The 18,464-nt window shown below is 41.2% G+C and overlaps 2 protein-coding genes across 2 annotated transcripts; one reads left to right on the top strand and one right to left on the bottom strand.

Annotated features, from left to right (window-relative positions):
- Window positions 1-36: 36 nt before the first annotated feature.
- LOC107277011 (serine/threonine-protein phosphatase BSL2 homolog) lies at window positions 37-9,309 on the top strand. Its single transcript, XM_015776333.3, has 21 exons — window positions 37-970; window positions 1,877-1,937; window positions 2,101-2,179; window positions 2,356-2,435; window positions 2,515-2,609; window positions 2,716-2,815; window positions 3,156-3,225; window positions 4,103-4,204; window positions 4,289-4,370; window positions 4,880-5,059; window positions 5,368-5,641; window positions 5,756-5,996; window positions 6,168-6,338; window positions 6,503-6,741; window positions 7,229-7,313; window positions 7,408-7,506; window positions 7,591-7,790; window positions 7,881-7,956; window positions 8,047-8,182; window positions 8,262-8,401; window positions 8,496-9,309. Exons 1-21 carry the CDS (start codon window positions 556-558, stop codon window positions 8,580-8,582), a joined length of 3,012 nt encoding a protein of 1,003 aa, XP_015631819.1. The 5' UTR covers window positions 37-555; the 3' UTR covers window positions 8,583-9,309.
- A 361-nt stretch (window positions 9,310-9,670) lies between these two features.
- Window positions 9,671-18,031, bottom strand: LOC4333571 (DNA-directed RNA polymerase II subunit RPB2). Its single transcript, XM_015776175.3, has 25 exons — window positions 17,573-18,031; window positions 15,793-16,014; window positions 15,431-15,721; window positions 15,027-15,224; window positions 14,835-14,899; window positions 14,666-14,752; window positions 14,432-14,552; window positions 14,296-14,340; window positions 14,082-14,219; window positions 13,897-13,969; window positions 13,741-13,817; window positions 13,551-13,658; window positions 13,316-13,432; window positions 12,861-13,016; window positions 12,659-12,760; window positions 12,379-12,504; window positions 12,226-12,303; window positions 12,055-12,150; window positions 11,833-11,948; window positions 11,690-11,759; window positions 11,557-11,610; window positions 11,335-11,478; window positions 10,944-11,243; window positions 10,338-10,760; window positions 9,671-10,224 (listed from the first exon to the last, which is right to left on the bottom strand). Exons 1-25 carry the CDS (start codon window positions 17,918-17,920, stop codon window positions 10,111-10,113), a joined length of 3,669 nt encoding a protein of 1,222 aa, XP_015631661.1. The 5' UTR covers window positions 17,921-18,031; the 3' UTR covers window positions 9,671-10,110.
- Between the last annotated feature and the right edge of the window lie 433 nt (window positions 18,032-18,464).

The following is an 18,464-nucleotide window of genomic DNA, read 5'->3' as shown; positions in this document are numbered from 1 at the left end:
CCATTTCCTCTCACACACTTCTCTCCTCCTCCTCCTGTCTGTCTCCTCCACCCCACCTCACCTCGCCGTCCTCCTCCCTACGTTGGGGTCGCCATAGCCGGATTTGCGCGTTGGCCCCCCGACCCCTCCCGGAATTGCCAACTCCTCCTCCCCCTTCTTCTTCTCTCCTCTCTTCTGTCTTCCCTTCCCCCGCGCCGCGCGCACGGCCCGGCCGGCCTCCCGAATCCCCACGCAATTCCCAAATCTCCCGGGGCCAAAAGCTTTGCCGCCGCTCCACCACCACCCACCACTTCCTCCCTCCCCCCTCCCCTCCGCCACGATCGCGCCCAGCCCGAGCCCCAAACCACCCGACGAATCCGCCCCCGCGGGATTCTCTCCGCCGCCGCCGCCGACGAGGAGGACGCCGACGACGACGAGGAGGGGGAGGAGGCTAGGGTTCCGGCGGAGAATTCGCGGCCGCGGGCGGCGCGCCGCGTAGGGGGGGCCACCCCCGCGGCGCAGCTCCGGATCTCGAGGCCCCCGAACTCTAGGAGGGGTGGGGTGGGGGGCTCGGCGATGGACGTGGACTCCCGCATGACGACGGAGTCGGACTCCGACTCCGACGCCGCCGCCACCGCCGCCGCCTCCGCCTCGGTTGCTGCGCAAGGAGGCTTAGCGAGCGAGACCTCGTCGTCGTCGTCGGCCTCGGCCCCGTCCACGCCAGGGACGCCCACGGTAGCTCCGGCTCCTGCGGCCGCGGGAGCCACGGGGCCCAGGCCGGCGCCGGGGTACACGGCGGTCAGCGCTGTGATCGAGAAGAAGGAGGACGGGCCGGGCTGCCGCTGCGGGCACACGCTCACGGCGGTGCCGGCCGTCGGGGAGGAAGGCACGCCGGGGTACATCGGCCCACGCCTCATCCTCTTCGGGGGCGCCACGGCGCTCGAGGGCAACTCCGCCACGCCACCCTCCTCGGCCGGCAGTGCTGGGATCCGTACGCTTTCTATCTAGTATCATATATATGCCTAATAATTTCTGCTTTTTTCAAATGTCGATTGGTCGTGTCTCGTGGATATTAAGCGACGCTCTTGGGTGATCATGATGGCAACCTGGAGCTATTTTTATTCCCAGTTTGCAATTTCATTTTGAAATGAATTTGGAGGCTTCAGGAGTTTTACTGAGAAATCATTTGCTATTTTGTGGGTAATTCGGGTCGGTCTATACCTCGATGGCTGGAAGCTCATAGCTGGCTTGAGCCTTTACCATCAGAGGATTTAAATAGGCATAGCATCATTTCAGACACCATTTTGACTTAGGAATTGCGCTTGAGCTGTTTCTGGAACCGAATATCATTGGTTGAATTAGTGAAGATGGGTGCTGATGGCTGATTCCAGATGCCATGGTCATGGGAGCTGAAATGTTCGAACTGTTTCATATATCAGTCGTATTGCATAATTTTGAATTCTTATTTTTGAACGTATCCCCTGATTCACTGGGCATGCGCTTTCATGGACCTCTCATCTAAAGTTTCTAACTATCTTCAATGTTATGCTTAGCAAGTTGGAAGGAACATTTACTGCATTCTAGATTTTGTGTCATCGTGTTGCACATTGTATGACAGTAGGAGAAACCTTTTTTTTTTTTGTTTTTCCTTTTGGCAAGTTAAAGTAGGTGAGCGGAACTTCTAAGGCACGACTCTGATATGAAATTGAAGGTTTTCTTTTTTGGGAGCTATATTATTGCTGATGTAATCTATTTAAAGCATATATACAAAACTAGTTGCTCCATTGTGTACAAAATTGTTTTCGGTTAAAAAAATGTTATCTGGTATACAATGCTATTTTTACTCTCCAGTTAGTCACAAAGGTGGATTATTCATTGATCTCTCCTTGGTTTATAGGTCTTGCCGGTGCCACAGCAGATGTCCACTGTTATGATGTGTTATCAAATAAGTGGAGCAGGTAGGATATTCCATAAATGGTTTCCACCTTCTTTTGAGCATTTAATCGTTGCGTTGCTACTTTGGTTGACTTTAGCAACTTTTGTTTTAGAGTAACACGATTATTTTGTTGGTAGCATAAAGCAACTCAGCAAACTTATTTAATTGCGCCACCACTTTGGCAGGCTTACTCCACAAGGTGAGCCTCCTTCACCAAGAGCCGCACATGTAGCAACTGCAGTTGGAACCATGGTTGTCATCCAGGTATTTCTATATTTTACCTGTGGTTTCTGAGATTTATTACCTAGTGCTTAATTAGTATCAGAAACAATTACTTCCCAAGTAACCTGTTTTATGTACTCTTTGATTGTTTACATAAATTTTATGGAGGTAACTTCTAAATATGGTTTGTTTTTGTTTCATCATTCGTTGCAATGCAGGGTGGCATTGGCCCTGCTGGTTTATCTGCCGAGGATCTTCATGTTCTAGACCTTACACAACAACGACCGCGATGGCACAGGTAAACTATTATTCTGTACTGTGAGTGTGGAGTTGCATTTCTTCAGCACATCTTCTGAGGTGCTAATGTTTCTATGTAGAGTGGTGGTTCAAGGACCTGGTCCAGGTCCACGATATGGGCATGTCATGGCCTTGGTTGGACAGAGGTTTTTGTTGACAATTGGTGGAAATGATGGTAAGCAATTGCTCCCAGATGCACCTGTCAAATTCAAACTAGAGAACCTTTGCACTTGGATCTATGCTGAAATGGTTTCTATAATGGGATAATTTTTATTCTCTAGGGAAACGGCCGCTGGCAGATGTATGGGCTCTAGATACTGCAGCTAAGCCATACGAATGGAGGAAACTTGAACCAGAAGGTGAAGGACCGCCACCATGCATGTAAGTTTGCTAGCTGAAACACATTACAGTAATTTAATTATTGAGGATGGTGACGTAAAGTTTAATAGCAATTCCTGGGGAGGTATCCATTATATTACATTACTTACCATGTGTTGCATGTTACTTCATTAATTTAATATCAAATTATCCACAATGCAACCAGCTATTTACTTTCTTGGTTCAGAATAACATACGGTAGCACAGTTAACCCACCATATTTCCCAATTAGTTGTCAGGCATGACCCTCAGGTTATTTTCCTTTATTTTTTTTACTGGAAGTAGAGCTAGAACTAGGTTTGGCATCCTTTTGCTAAGTATACTGCATGGTGTTGTTGTTCAGGTATGCCACTGCCAGTGCACGCTCTGATGGTCTTCTTTTACTTTGTGGTGGGAGGGATGCCAACAGTGTGGTAAGTAAAATAATCAACTTATATAAATAAAGATAATAAATAGTCTAGTAAATATTTCGCTGATCAAAATATGTAAAGAACTAAAACTAATGGAATTAGAGACTTGAATGTATAACACTTGGCTGTCAATTTTACCATCTCAGTGATTGGATGTCATACTGTTGTAACAAGGTTCTATATAGCCTGTGATGTGAGGACTGCAATTCTCTCTAGATTACACCTTCAAATTTTGTATCTAAAATATTGAAACAGCAGTGATGTGGCAATTGGTGGATTTCCATGATCTGAAAAATAAGAAAGCTATTACTTTGTTATCAGTTTCATCTCATGTAGATCAAGAGAAAATGAACATAATTATGCATGGCATATGGGCATCTTGTCATGTAACTTACACAGACATCAGTTGCCAAGTAGCAAATATTGAGTGACTGGAACTACAAGTAGCAAATATTTGTTTTCTATAACAAAGATGTCTAGTTATCCTTATATTCGGCAAGTAAAATGATACTCCCCCTGTTTCACATTATAAGTTTATAGAAAAATTTAACAACATCTGCAACACAAAATTAGTTTAATTCAAGCTAACATTTAATATATTTTGATAATATATTTGTTTTGTGTCAAAAATATTGCTAATCTTTTTTTTATAAACTTGTTCAAACTTAAAAAAAGTTTGATTAGGGAAAAAAAACTCAAAATGACTTATAGTATGAAACGGAGTATATTTTAGTCACACCATACTAGTTGTACATCAAGCTATTTTCATTTGAGATGTCAATTTGATTTAAATTACTAATAATTACCTGTAGAAGTTCAATATCAATAATAGGATTTCTCTAATGTCTTTGTATACATGTTACTTCTGTAAACCCATCAGCCGCTGGCAAGTGCATATGGTCTTGCAAAACACAGAGATGGGCGATGGGAGTGGGCAATCGCCCCTGGTGTTTCTCCATCACCCAGATATCAACATGCAGCTGTAAGCTGTTCTTTCATTGTTTTTTCATCTAAAAGGTGTACCCACTTTGGCTCTTATACAATGCTTGATTCATCTGTTGTTTAGGTTTTTGTGAATGCACGTCTCCATGTATCAGGAGGAGCTCTTGGAGGTGGTCGGATGGTAGAAGACTCCTCAAGTGTTGCAGGTTCTAGTTTTAATCTTGAAATAACTGACATATTTCTTAAGGTATTCATGAAATACCTTAAGAAATATCTTGCACTGACATTAACCAGAAGAATAATCTTGAGATGAAATAATGTAGCTCTTTTAGTTTGCTGGATGCTCAGCATATAAAATACTTAGTTTTTGTTGGTGTATGTGCAATATTTGTTATCTTAATAAGATCTAGATTGCAGAAAAGCACTCAGATACTTGAATAGTTTAGTTGCTTTCAGCATTGGCCACTCATGCACCATAACTACACTTGCTAATTATGTTAATCTATATGACTGCATGTGAGTATTACAAAAGCATTTCCTGTCTTTAGCCTTTTTTTACTCATCACTCTGTGATGACATTGCCAGATTTTCTTCCTTTTTTTGGTAGCATTGAGATTCTCTTGTGTTGAGGTATAGGTAATTGTTGGTTTCCTCTAGAATGACAATATGCACTCCTATAAATTTCTTATAAGTTGCACGATTCTATCTGGTTCAGTGCTAGACACAGCTGCTGGAGTCTGGTGCGACACAAAGTCAGTTGTCACAACTCCCAGGATAGGAAGATATAGTGCAGATGCAGCAGGGGGTGATGCTGCTGTTGAACTTACACGGCGGTGCAGGCATGCAGCTGCTGCTGTTGGTGATCAAATATTCATTTATGGAGGTCTACGAGGAGGTAAGAAAACCTGTTTGTTTAGTATTATGCTATAGGCTTTGAGCCTTTGCTGGGCCATCAAGTCATCATTGTACAGTTCAGATTCAAGTTATTTGTGGTGTTATTTCTGATTTGATGGGGATAACTTGGCCCCACTGCCACATGATATGCAACTTGGATGCCACATGATATATATTATAGTTGGCATACTTTTCGTTTGGATGAAAACTTTTAGTGGACTGGAAATTGTCAAGTTTGACATTTGTTCTCACCGTTGGATTTTATGCACCTTCAATTTGCTTTCTAACATCAAACGACTGCCATTGTAGGGGTACTGCTAGATGATCTTCTTGTAGCTGAAGATCTTGCTGCTGCTGAAACGACAACCGCTGCTAATCATGCAGCGGCAAGTGCAGCAGCCACTAATGTACAAAGCGGAAGAACACCCGGAAGATATGCTTATAATGATGAGCGAGCGAGACAAACAGCTCCAGAATCAGCTCAGGATGGATCTGTAGTTCTTGGAACTCCAGTTGCCCCTCCTGTCAACGGTGACATGTACACTGATATCAGCCCTGAGAATGCTGTGCTTCAGGGACAGAGGTTATTTTCAATTTTTTTTCCCTATGAATATGTCCTGGTGATATTCCTATGGCAAGTTACTATTAGTTTTGTAATTGCTATTTTCCTAAGGTTTCAATATTAATTTCTCTACAGGAGATTAAGCAAAGGTGTCGATTACTTAGTTGAAGCATCAGCAGCAGAGGCAGAGGCTATTAGTGCAACTTTAGCTGCAGTGAAGGCTAGGCAGGTTAACGGTGAGATGGAGCAATTGCCTGACAAGGAGCAATCTCCAGATTCCGCATCGACCAGCAAGCATTCAAGCCTCATCAAACCAGACAGTATTCTCTCTAACAACATGACGCCTCCACCTGGGGTTCGGTTGCATCATAGAGCTGTGAGTAGTCTGTATGCAGTTTGTTACATTGTCTGCAGTTCATTTGTCAGTTTTTTTTTATGTTATAATATTGCTGTAGATACTTGTCTTTCTAGCGACTAAAAACAATTGTATTATCTCTTCATTTTGCATCACATGAGGTGATATCCTCTATTTTTCCTTTTACCTCAGGTTGTAGTGGCTGCAGAAACTGGAGGTGCCTTAGGTGGCATGGTCAGGCAGCTGTCAATTGACCAATTTGAAAATGAGGGAAGAAGAGTCAGCTATGGCACCCCTGAGAATGCAACTGCTGCAAGAAAGTTGCTAGATCGACAGATGTCCATTAATAGTGTTCCTAAAAAGGTATCATGGAGAATTTGGTCCATTCAACTGCTTTGGCACTAGGATTTAGTGATGCAGAAGCTGAATGCACAATATAGCCATGATTGAGAAAAGACTTAGCTAGTTACTACGCGTATTCTGAACTACTTAATTACTTTGTTCTATCTGCTGCGATACTTATCCAGGTGATTGCATCTCTATTGAAACCTCGTGGTTGGAAGCCCCCTGTGCGAAGACAGTTCTTCTTGGACTGCAATGAGATTGCAGATCTATGTGATAGTGCTGAGAGAATATTTTCAAGTGAACCAAGTGTTCTGCAACTTAAAGCTCCTGTTAAGATATTTGGTGATTTACATGGTCAATTTGGTGACCTCATGCGATTGTTTGATGAGTATGGTGCTCCTTCAACAGCAGGAGACATTGCGTGAGTTCTTGCTTTGAGAAACTAGTAATCACACACTTTTTAAATTTTGCTTCAATTGTGATATTTTACTTGCCAAATTAACTTGAAAAGCCTTGTTATTAATGTGTTTAATGAATTATCTTAGGCTATCTATACATACTCCCTCCGTACTCGTAAAGGAAGTCGTTTAGGACAATATTTAAGTCAAACCTTGGGAATATAAATCATGAATAACTCTCAAGTTGTTGAGTTTGAAAATGTAAAAATTATATGAATAGATTTGTCTTGAAAAATATTTTCATAAAAGTATACATATATCACTTTTCAATAAATATTATTATAGAAGCAATAAGTCAAAGTTGTGTTTTGGAGACCGTGTTGCTGTCCAAAACGACTTCCTTTACGAGTATGGAGGGAGTATGTACTTTTCTTTTCTTTTTTGGTTCAGAAGGTATTTCCCCACCTTTCTTGGTCTTGTGCTGATCCATAATTTTGTATGAACCTGCAGTTACATTGATTATCTCTTCTTGGGTGATTATGTGGATCGTGGCCAGCATAGCTTAGAAACAATGACTCTTCTTCTTGCATTGAAGGTATTAAGCTGCCTACTTACCTTGATGCCACATATACTTACTGTGTTGTGACGATTTATTAAAATCGTAATATATAAACAATTGTACATTTCAGGTTGAGTATCCTCAGAATGTACATTTGATTCGTGGAAATCATGAAGCTGCAGATATTAATGCTTTGTTTGGCTTCCGAATAGAGTGCATAGAGCGAATGGTAATCTATTTTATTCTGCATCTCACGTTACAACAAAACCTTTTCCTCTTTTGCTTATGAGGATGTTATTTGCTCAAAAAACAGGGTGAGAGAGATGGTATTTGGACATGGCACCGAATGAATAGATTATTTAACTGGCTTCCTTTGGCTGCACTTATCGAAAAGAAAATTATATGTATGCATGGTGGAATTGGTCGGTCAATCAACCATGTTGAGCAAATTGAGAATCTTCAGAGACCAATTACCATGGAAGCAGGCTCTGTTGTCCTTATGGATCTTCTATGGTAAAACATTTCAACAATAATTGCTATTTAACCTTCCATGAGCATTTATTTATGTGCCATGTTCAGATGTTCTCTTTATGATGCTTATAGGTCTGATCCAACCGAGAATGACAGTGTTGAAGGATTGAGACCAAATGCTCGAGGCCCTGGCCTTGTTACGTTTGGGGTTTGTGTTCCCTAACCCTAACCTTCTGAATTCGTCTTCCCTTTGTTGACCCCCTTTGTTCTCTGAAGCTAACATTTGCTGTTCATACAGCCTGATCGTGTTATGGAGTTTTGCAACAATAATGATCTTCAACTAATTGTGCGAGCGCATGAGTGTGTGATGGATGGCTTTGAGCGCTTTGCTCAAGGTCACCTGATCACTCTTTTCTCTGCAACAAACTATTGTGGTATGAATTATTCTAAAATATTCTTTTTTCAAACTTTTTTGCTGGATTTCTACGATTGCTTGACATGGTATGCTCACAGGTACTGCAAATAATGCCGGTGCTATCTTAGTTTTGGGCAGAGATCTTGTGGTCGTTCCAAAACTGATTCATCCTTTGCCCCCGGCAATCACATCACCTGAGACCTCTCCGGAGCATCATATTGAGGACACATGGATGCAGGTAATACTATTTTGTTGCAAAGATATTCCTGTTTGTAAACTAACTGGTACTACCACCTTCCTCGTAACACGGTAACATTTGAAATGAAATTCAGGAGCTGAATGCAAACAGACCACCGACTCCAACAAGGGGCCGCCCCCAAGTAGCAGCTAACGATCGAGGTTCTCTTGCCTGGATATAGTAGAGTGGCCAGATATTGATTAATCTGATCTATATATGAAGTCTCGATCGGCGCGATCTTGCTATTTTTATTTTTTTCTGCACAGAGTAAAGTGATTTGTGTTTGCGAGACAGTGGCCCACAGCCATGCCAAAAGGTAAACATTTAAAGTGAGCAAGGTAGTAGATAAGATGGATGAACAGATGATCATCCTGAACAGCGCCGTCCAGTCCAAGCTGTTTCCCGAACACGACAGTAAAACAATTCAATTCACAGAGATTATCTGGAGATCGACGAGGCTTCACTTCACCTGTATATACTCGGCTGCTGGTGGATAGGCAGTTGTATGTGGTTTTTGCATCCAATTGGAATGGCAAAAAGGAATAGTGTTATTGTACTAGCTATTCTTTCCTCTCTTTTTTTTTTTCCTTTCTTTTTGGGATCTTGAGTTCTGATTTTGCAAGGTGCTTCTGAACTGCTGGAGAGAGACCGATGGCTGGTGTTCGTGGTCCAGTCGTGTATAATAGCCTTCCCTCCTGCTACTTTCGTCGCAGCATACCCCTTGTAATTTCAGTCTGATGATGCTGATGTACAATTTTGTGTTCCAAGTTTTGGGTGGCGAATGGAGTTTGATTTGGTTTACTAGAAGGAGAGAGATGTGGTGTTACTCATGGTGGTTGTACAAAAATTCAATTATATCTTGTTTGGCTCCGAATTGAATTCGATTCATTCAATTGGATTTTGGGCTATATGTTTTAGTGTGCAAGCTAATGATATTGGTTTGGATATCGTAGAAGCTACACTATTGATTCTTATGGGCTATTTGACACGTTTCATTGAAGGCGTACACATGATTGCTCCATTTCTTTGTGAAAAAGCGCACGATCTGAAACAATTACTCTGACCGTTCCTTTGTTTACAAACATGAATATGCGAACAGACTTAAAATTTCTTAAGCAAGGTGTTGTTATTAGCCACAGAAATACTTTGAAACATGAAACAGTTAGTGTGTACTAATTGTACCATTTAAAACTAGACTCTGAACATCGAAGTACATCCAGGCCTCAGTAGAAAAAATGTAATTGAGGCTAATTCATGACGCACCCGACAGAAAGCTAGCAGTAGTTAACACTAAATTATTACTATTTTCTTACAAGATCTCTCATCAAACAATTTTGATATCGTGCTGGTAGAGCCAATACAGGCAATATTCGAGTTGGGATCTAGTATCCCCAAAAGCCAAAAAAAAATAAAAAAGAAACAGTACAAACAACAACATTTTAGTCCCGGTAAAAGATTGTTCAGTACAGTCCCTTAATCCGTATCCCTAGTATACAAGAAACAAAATTTCTTTGCACCACTTCGCCCATGGCGTCAATTTGGCATAATCCAAGGGCACAGCACACCAGGGATATATATAACTCGAGGATGTGGCCTACTGACTGCTTTCTGCCTCAGGGGGTCAGACCGCTAAGCCCAAGTTAGATTTAAGTATTGACTATGAACGAAGACATAGTACGACAAGCGAGTGCCCCATGTAATATTTGGTCTCAACGTTTCTTCTGATCCTTCCCAGTTTTGTTATCCTGAGTGAGCATCCTGGGAGCGATGGCCATCGCCATAAGCTCCTGGAACAGAAGCTTACACGCGTAGGGTATATGCACCTGTCAGTAGGTAGCAGTGTAATTCCCGTTATTGCCATAGTAGTTATTACTTCTATAAATAGGCTTTAGATTCATAGTAATTAACAGTACAGAGAAGAAGGAATTATACTTACTTGGACAATGTCGGTTTTGTTCTTGCACCCTCTGCACTCAAAGGAATTCTTCTTGAGATTAGCAATAGCAATAAGCCCACACTTCTCGCATACATGGACTCTGTACGCATCACTCTGGTCAAATAACCTTTCCTTAAGGAAAAATGCAGCGCCATGAGCAATCATACAGTCCCTCTCCATCTCTCCAAACCGGAGACCACCATCGCGTGAGCGCCCCTCTGCAGGTTGTCTGGTAAGTATCTGCACAGGACCACGGCCTCTAGAGTGAATCTTGTCATCCACCATGTGCTTAAGTCTCTGGTAATAAGTAGGACCAAGGAAAATCATGGCAGTTAATTTTCTTCCAGTGTGACCGTTGTACATGGTCTCGAATCCACGCATCTGATAACCACATTTATGAAGTGCTTTGCTGATGTTATCCACCTGAAATTTATGTAACAAATTCAGATTATTGCAGGTTTGAACAATAAAAGAAAAAGTGATTGATTATCACATAATCTTGGGACTATAACTAGATTATAACTGATTGCAGTAAGCTAGGGGTTGAACATTTTCTTAAAAACAAGTAGAATATAATCAAGACTAAGTCTATAAAAGATTACTCACAGTAACATCAGTGAAAGGAGTTGCATCTCCTTCTTTTCCCATGTGAGCAGCAACTTTACCCATAATACACTCAATCAGTTGACCAATAGTCATACGGGATGGAATAGCATGTGGATTCACAATAATATCAGGTGTGATGCCTTCAATAGTCCATGGCATGTCCTCTTGTGTATAAGTCATTCCCACAGTTCCTTTCTGACCATGCCTACTACTAAACTTATCCCCAATCTGTGGTATACGAACTGATCGCATTCTAACCTTAACAAATCTTAAACCATCAGCATTTGTTGTTAGGAGAACCTGCACAAAAGATAGTAGACTTAGAAGTCTGTTGATTTCAGTGTCATAACACAGCACAGAAACATAAGAGGCGGCGGAGGGAATAACAGACCTGATCCACCATCCCACTTTCACTGTGGCGCAGCGAAGTACTGTGATCACGCTTTGTGTATCTAGTAGCTTGCCCTTGGGCATCATCTTGTGGAATAGGAGATGTCTTCCCAATAATGACATCTTCACCAGATACCCTTGTACCCTGATACATGAATATATATCAGCACATCTATTATGTCGCCATGATAAAGAAAAGCCTACAATAATGTTCTCTACTTACTGGTGGTGCAAGTCCATCATCATCTAGTTTATCATATGACCCATGACGCATTCCCTGCAAGGAAAATTTCAAAAAACATTAGTTCATAAGACCGACAAAGATAAAATCTTCAATGAATCTAGGGGAGCATTACCATAGTATTCTCCCTATTTGGACGGCCAAACTCCTCTTTGACAAGAGTCCCCATCTTCTTTTCCTCATCTCTGCATATGAAGGACTGTCAGGCTACAAGCATTGGATGGAACTTATAAAGTATACAGTGTAATGTCTTCATACCTGTATGAGCGGAAAAACAGAGATCGGAAGAATCCACGATCTATTGAAGATTGGTTCATAATAACCGAATCTTCTTGATTATATCCAGAGTAGCATGCAATAGCAACAATTGCATTCTTCCCAAATCATCAAAGCAAGGTATTAGTAATTACATCACAAAACAAATGCAGAACATGAAGAGAAAGCAAACAAGGTGTCCCGCGGTTAAGATTGTTCACTTACAATGCCAGCTGGTAACTGTCTGAAGTGCAAATGTTCCATAGCACGAGTAGTAACAAGAGGCTTTTGTGGGTAGTATAGCACATAGGCCAATGTGTCCTGAATACAAAGTTGGATGTTTAAGAATCAAATCTATACGAACAGACCAAGAAAGCAGACAGATGGCACACTCACCATTCTTAACTGATAGTTGGTAACATAGATTCCCATTGCTTGTTTTCCCATAGCAGACTGATATGTATTACGAGGTGACTGTACATTCAAAGGAATGAATTAGACATGCTTAAAAAGATGCAGCATACAACATCGCATAATGGGATGTGTTACCTGGTTATGATCTGGAAAAGGAATAATCGAGGCACAGACACCAAGTATCAATGAAGGATGAATCTCACAATGTGTGTAAGTTTCAGAGTACGCCTCCTCTGGATTGTGTCTTGCACCAATAAGGTCCTGAAATTTATTTATTTAGATTATACTAGATGATGATGATGATAAACATTTTGGCCCTTTTCACACAAAGGCAAAAGGAGTTCCCATGGAAGGTAACCTTAGGTGCCCTACAAATAGTCAATTTGGCATACTTTGCATGACAGATCTTACTTACATTAATGGTCATGGAGATCATAGTAGTTTCTTCCTCTTCAGTATCTATGTACTCAATAAATCCTTTCGCAACTAAGTCATGCCAACCTTCCTCAGGTGTCTCCTGGATAAATACACCATAGAATAATACAAGCACATAAGAAACATAGATATATGTCTAAACTGTAGTAAAAAAACCTAGGATACAGTAGTAAATGCCAGACCCTTTGCTGCAACGCTCGGATATGTCTCTTTTTAATAAGAAGCCTTTGGTTTTCAACAATAAACAGTGGACGACTGCAACGCCCATAGTCTGTATAAAGTCTGAGTTCTTTAAGACGAATATCACGAACCACACCAACTTCAGTGTTGACATCAATCTGAAAATTGACAAAGCTCATCATGTAAGTCTGATCTGACATGTTCTAGGTTAAACACAGACCCTCCTAAAATAGCATGATACAAGTAAATTCCATCCTCGACTTGTCCAATCTTAATACACTGAGCTTATATATGTTTAACCAACTGCAGAAAGCAATTTACACAATACTAAAAGATGTCAAGCAAAGTATGTCAAAAGAATGCAGTTAATTTCCTACACACTCATCTATTCACCAATTTATTGCCTGCAGAATTCGGCCCCATCTTCCAAATTATTCAAGTTAAGCACGGCACATACCTGTCTTCTCAAACGCCTAAGAGTCTTCACCAACAGGTCAGGGTTCCTGTGAATTCCAACCCAACAACCGTTGACAAAAATTTTAGCAGCTTGTGGAATGACGGCTGGTGATATCTCCTGTTAAAAGATAAACACAGACCAAAATCAGTAATTGTTGCAAAAGACCCCAAAATATAAGACATGGAGGGGAAACGGAGCAAAACCATTATGTTCTGCCAAAGGAATGAAAACAAACCTCAAAATTTTCTGTGCCCCACTCCTCCAAAAATTCCAAAATAGGATTTGCAGCAGAACCAACAGTGATATACACCATCAATGCAAGATTTTTAACCAAACCACAAGCCTGAATACAAGGCATAATAAATAAACGTAAGCACAGAGCCTTCCTCCAACATACCATAACTACATAAATGTCAATTACTTACTTGTCCCTCAGGTGTTTCAGCAGGGCACATCATTCCCCAATGAGAATTATGCAATTGCCGAGGTTTTGCCAATTTCCCTATTAAGATCAACACAATCCTCAGAATCAAGTCTCAGTGGATAAGTAATGTATGAAATTGAGAAAATTTGATATTGACCTTCACGCCCAATTGGAGAGTTAAGCCTCCGCAGATGAGATAATGTAGATGCATAGGTAAGGCGATTAAGCACCTATACGCAAAAGAAAACAAGGAATGAAGAGCATGGATTCATACATTTGTTCGCTAAACCATGTTGGAATCAGTGAAATAAAAACATCAAATGTTCAAGAAAGAGTACCCACCTGAGAAACACCAGCCCTGGTACCAGCTTGGTTAGCCTGTCCCCAGTTTCCAGTAGCAAGGGAATACTTCAACCCACTAGTAATGGTTTTGGCTTTAATAGCAAATTGCAGATTGACTTCCTTTCCATTATCCACACACTGGATTCAAGAAAAACATCAGTTAATAGCCTCCATGGCTGAGTAAAAGAAAAGGAGGGTGGTTTAGAAAGGGAACCTTTTGCACATATGACCTCACATCCCTTGTCAACTTTCTGAAAAGCTGTATTTACAAGGAAAAAAATTAGAACATTTGGTCCCACTTCAGAAAAGAGACTCATCACTATTTTAGTTCTGACATATCGGAGACGAACCATTCTAAACAGTCCTCCAAGCAATGGACCTGCAAGATCCAGTCTTTTGTTGCCATAATGATCTCTGTCATCTTCAGCTCTTCGACCAAGAGCGCACATCAGCAGACGATGAATAATGTACCTGCATAATAAGTATACACGAATCAGCCATTCTGCTTTCAATCGAACTACAGCAAGCTTTTACTTTCTTAAAGATAATTAAACACATGCAATTTAGAACGCATAGTCGCATACCCAAAGTAGTACGCCTTTTTGGTTTCACAGAATTCACCCACACCAACATGGGGTAACATTTCTTTTTGAAGTATCTCTTTGGCATACCTGCAGTAGCCACGTAGTAAGTACCAACATAGTAATTTAACTTTTCTAGCATATACAGAGGTAACTCTCTGCCACCACATACTTAATTCTCTTTTCTTTAGTTACACCAACAGTAGCTCCACGCTTTCCAATGTAATCCAGAGCAACCTTAAAATAGGTGTATTAAAGCTTTAGAAAGATGAAACCAAAATTAAGAATCATAAATTTACTAGTTCATATAATTAGTTTAGTTCCAGTTGAAAGCTGTATGATGTATTCAAACAGCTAAAAATACCTGCTGATTCTGAATGACGAAAGCTTCCTCTAAAGATGGGCGTAGCAATTCCATCATTTGTGTATCAGAGAAATCATAGCATATGTGCTCTAATATATCTTTATCAGCAACAAATCCTAATGCTCGGAACACAATGATGATCGGAATGTCTGCACGGATATAAGGCAAAGTAGCACGTATATATTGACCAGATGAACCCTGCATCACAAGGAATATTTAACAAAAATTTAGGGTAACAAGGAAAACACTAATGCTCATTAAGAATACACTAGTAAATAGAATTACTTTTGTTCCAGTTGGAAGTCATATGAAAATATTTTTACACTAGTGCTCATTAAGAATACAGACATAAAAACACGTGCACCTATAACGGTTAATTTCGAAGCTTGTATATGATTACTCACCCCTTTCGCGCCTGCCCTAGAAAGCATCCGCACAAACATACTACTAGCAGGTCTATTCTGGTTCTCTGCCATAGAACGGACTTCAGCCACGTATGCGTATTTATTAGGCTGCCTCTTCTTAAACACATAGACATGGTTGGTGCTCATCTTCTCCTGGGCAATAAGGACTTTTTCACTACCATTGATTATAAAATACCCTCCTTGGTCATAAGGGCACTCTCCAAGTTCTGTAAGATCCTTTTCGGACTGTTGAAACAGTGTGCAATAACTAGAACGCAACATGATAGGAACCTGCAGGAGAAGAAACAGTTAGAAAGAAAACTACATAAAAGGGCAAAGTATCCAGATATGTTAATTACAACCTTTCCAATAAAGACTTTTGGGTACTCCATAGTTTCTGTAACCTCTTCACAGTCATGTCCTTTTTTCATAACTCTGTATGATACATCAACATATAGTGGCGCCGAGTATGTTAGGTTTCGGAGCCTTGCCGATTTTGGAAATAAAGTAGCTGTCTCTCCATCAGCTTCTGTCATCATTGGTTTACTCAGATAGATTTGTCCAAAGCTGATCTTGTGGAGTGTCTAAAGAAGCATACAAGACCATGATAAGTATCAGCACAAAAGCAAATAATAATTGTTTTCAACTGAAAAAAACGACAAGATTCCGTGTTGTGACACTCGCAATATCCAGGCCCGAAAATAAGAAACAATATTCAGAAACTTGCATAGGTAGGTCAGTTTATTTTATTTTACTTTTGTATATATAAACTCTACTCAGTATTGTTACTTTTTCCCCAGCATGTGAAGGGTAGCAAGAGATAACATTCATCCTCAGTACTTGTCAAACAGTTTTCCCTTTTTTGTGGATATTTTTTTTCTTGAAAACTCTTGTGTGGATATTTTCACTAGTCATTGCTAAAATCCCAGCAGAGATTACTATTTGTAATTCTAGTTTTTATTGAGGTTCCAATCGCCTAAAAGGATTTCATATGTTGCAAGAGGAATCGGAGCTTATCATTGAACTGAGTAGGTCCCGTCTTGACTGCAACAATAAGATTATGCCACCTATCATAGCATTCTAGCTAAGACATACCAGTTCTTTTAATCTTTCTTATGACCCTTGACACTTCAGCAAAAACAGAAGTCAAAGACAGTTTTTTTAGCATAATTCAGTGTATAGTTCTAAACAGTCTGATATAAGCCTATGTCATACAGGCAGAGTGTTGCAAGTCACTCTGAATAACAAAATACCCATATTTATTACAAAAGGAGACATTCAGTTTCTTTCCCCACTCCAGTATAGTCAAGTGTCTTACATTTACTGGTAAGATTTCTTGTATGATATCCATCTCAAAATATCAAATAGGCATGCAGTTTCACTACATTGCTCCAAGAGAATTTTACAATAGTGTATAATTGCATATACATGACTATACATCTCAGAAGGTCAAACTAGACATGAAGTTCTACACCACTGTTCCCAGAAATTTTTTGAATATAATTTCTGTGAGTACTATGTTATATAACAAAACTGTTTGCTGAAAGACCACAGTTAGGATTGCGATTAACTTCTGTCTATCCAACATCAATTCCAAATAGTTGAACATAATATCAGCACAAACAAACAACACAAGCCATATTGACACTCTGCTTCTGCTAACTCACTAGTGATAACTTGGAACTGCAGCAACGCAAAGCAATGCACACTTCAAAACTCATTGTAAGCTTTGCTAGTGGCAACCCTTGTGAATCCAAGAGTTCTCCACTCCGACCCGCACAAAAAAACTTGAACAAAACTCCTATCTCAACACTAGAATAATATTAGCCAAGACTATTTCACCCTGAAAATCCAGCTCAACCATCAACCCTAGCGTTCAAGTTGCTATTGCATTTTAAAATTCAGTCTCCAATCTGAGAAAGCTCCTCTTAACCCTTGCAAAACCCTAACTGCCATCTAATCAAGCAGCTAGCCAGTGAAAGAACAGGTTAAGAGACCTGCCCCCTCGCCATTACCAAGGTCGCCAAACCCTAGTATGCCTTAAGCCGTGCAATCGCCCGCCCAATTCAGAGGAGCAAGCAAACAGCAAAAGTTTTTTTAAGCAGCAACAGCATTCGCTAGGGGTGGTGAGGGGGGCGCAACCTCGGCGAACTCGGCCTGGCGGCCGGGGTTGTGCTGCGACTCGGGGCGGATCTCGATGTCGGCGGACTCGTCGACGATCTCCTGCATGGTGTTCTGGATGAACTCGTCGAAGGAGTCGAGCTGCTGGCGCACGAGGCCCTTCTCCTCGAAGTAGGCGGAGATGACGGCCCAGGCGTCCTCCTGGGTGATCTCCTCCTCGTCGGGGGCGTCCCCATCCGCCTCCTCGTCCTCCATCTCCTCCCCGCCGACGGCCCCGTACTCTTCGGCGCCGTACCCGCCGCCGTGGTGCGGGTGGTGGTGCCCGCCCATCTCCATCTCCATCCCCTCCTCGTACTCGTCGTCCTCCATGGCGGAAACCCTAGCCCCCTCGCCTCGAGGTGGTGGGAGTGGGACGCCCGCCGCCCAACACCGAGCGAGTAGGGGCGGCGGAAGGAAGGGGAAAACGAGTGAAAAAATTTTGGAGGTGATTTGGTCCGCAACGCGATATATTGGAGCGCGGCCGAAGCTGGGCGTAGCGAAAGCCAAGTCGGTTTGGGAATTTTGGGTGGGGGGGGGGGGGGGGGGGGGGGGGATTGAGATTTGAGAGGAGATGGGACTGGACTCTGTTCTCAGTTTTTTTTTTTGGTAAATTTTATCAGAAAGACTAACATATAGCACTGTGATGTATACTTCATCCGTCTCAAAAAAAAAAAAAAGAAAAAAAAAAGAAAGACAAACCCTGGTTTCCGTGTCCAACGTTTGACCGTCCTTCTTATTTGAAAAAATTATGAAAAAATTAAAAAGATAAATCACGCACAAAGTATTAATCATGTTTTATCATCTAACAACAATGGAAATACTAATTATAAAAAAAATCATATAAGACGGACAGTCAAACGTTGACACGGAAACC

Source organism: Oryza sativa, chromosome 3 (genome assembly GCF_034140825.1).
Source record: "Oryza sativa Japonica Group chromosome 3, ASM3414082v1".
In the NCBI taxonomy this organism is placed as follows: domain Eukaryota; kingdom Viridiplantae; phylum Streptophyta; class Magnoliopsida; order Poales; family Poaceae; genus Oryza; species Oryza sativa.
Note: the sequence above shows the minus strand (reverse complement) of the source record. Positions and strands in the feature narration are given on the sequence as shown.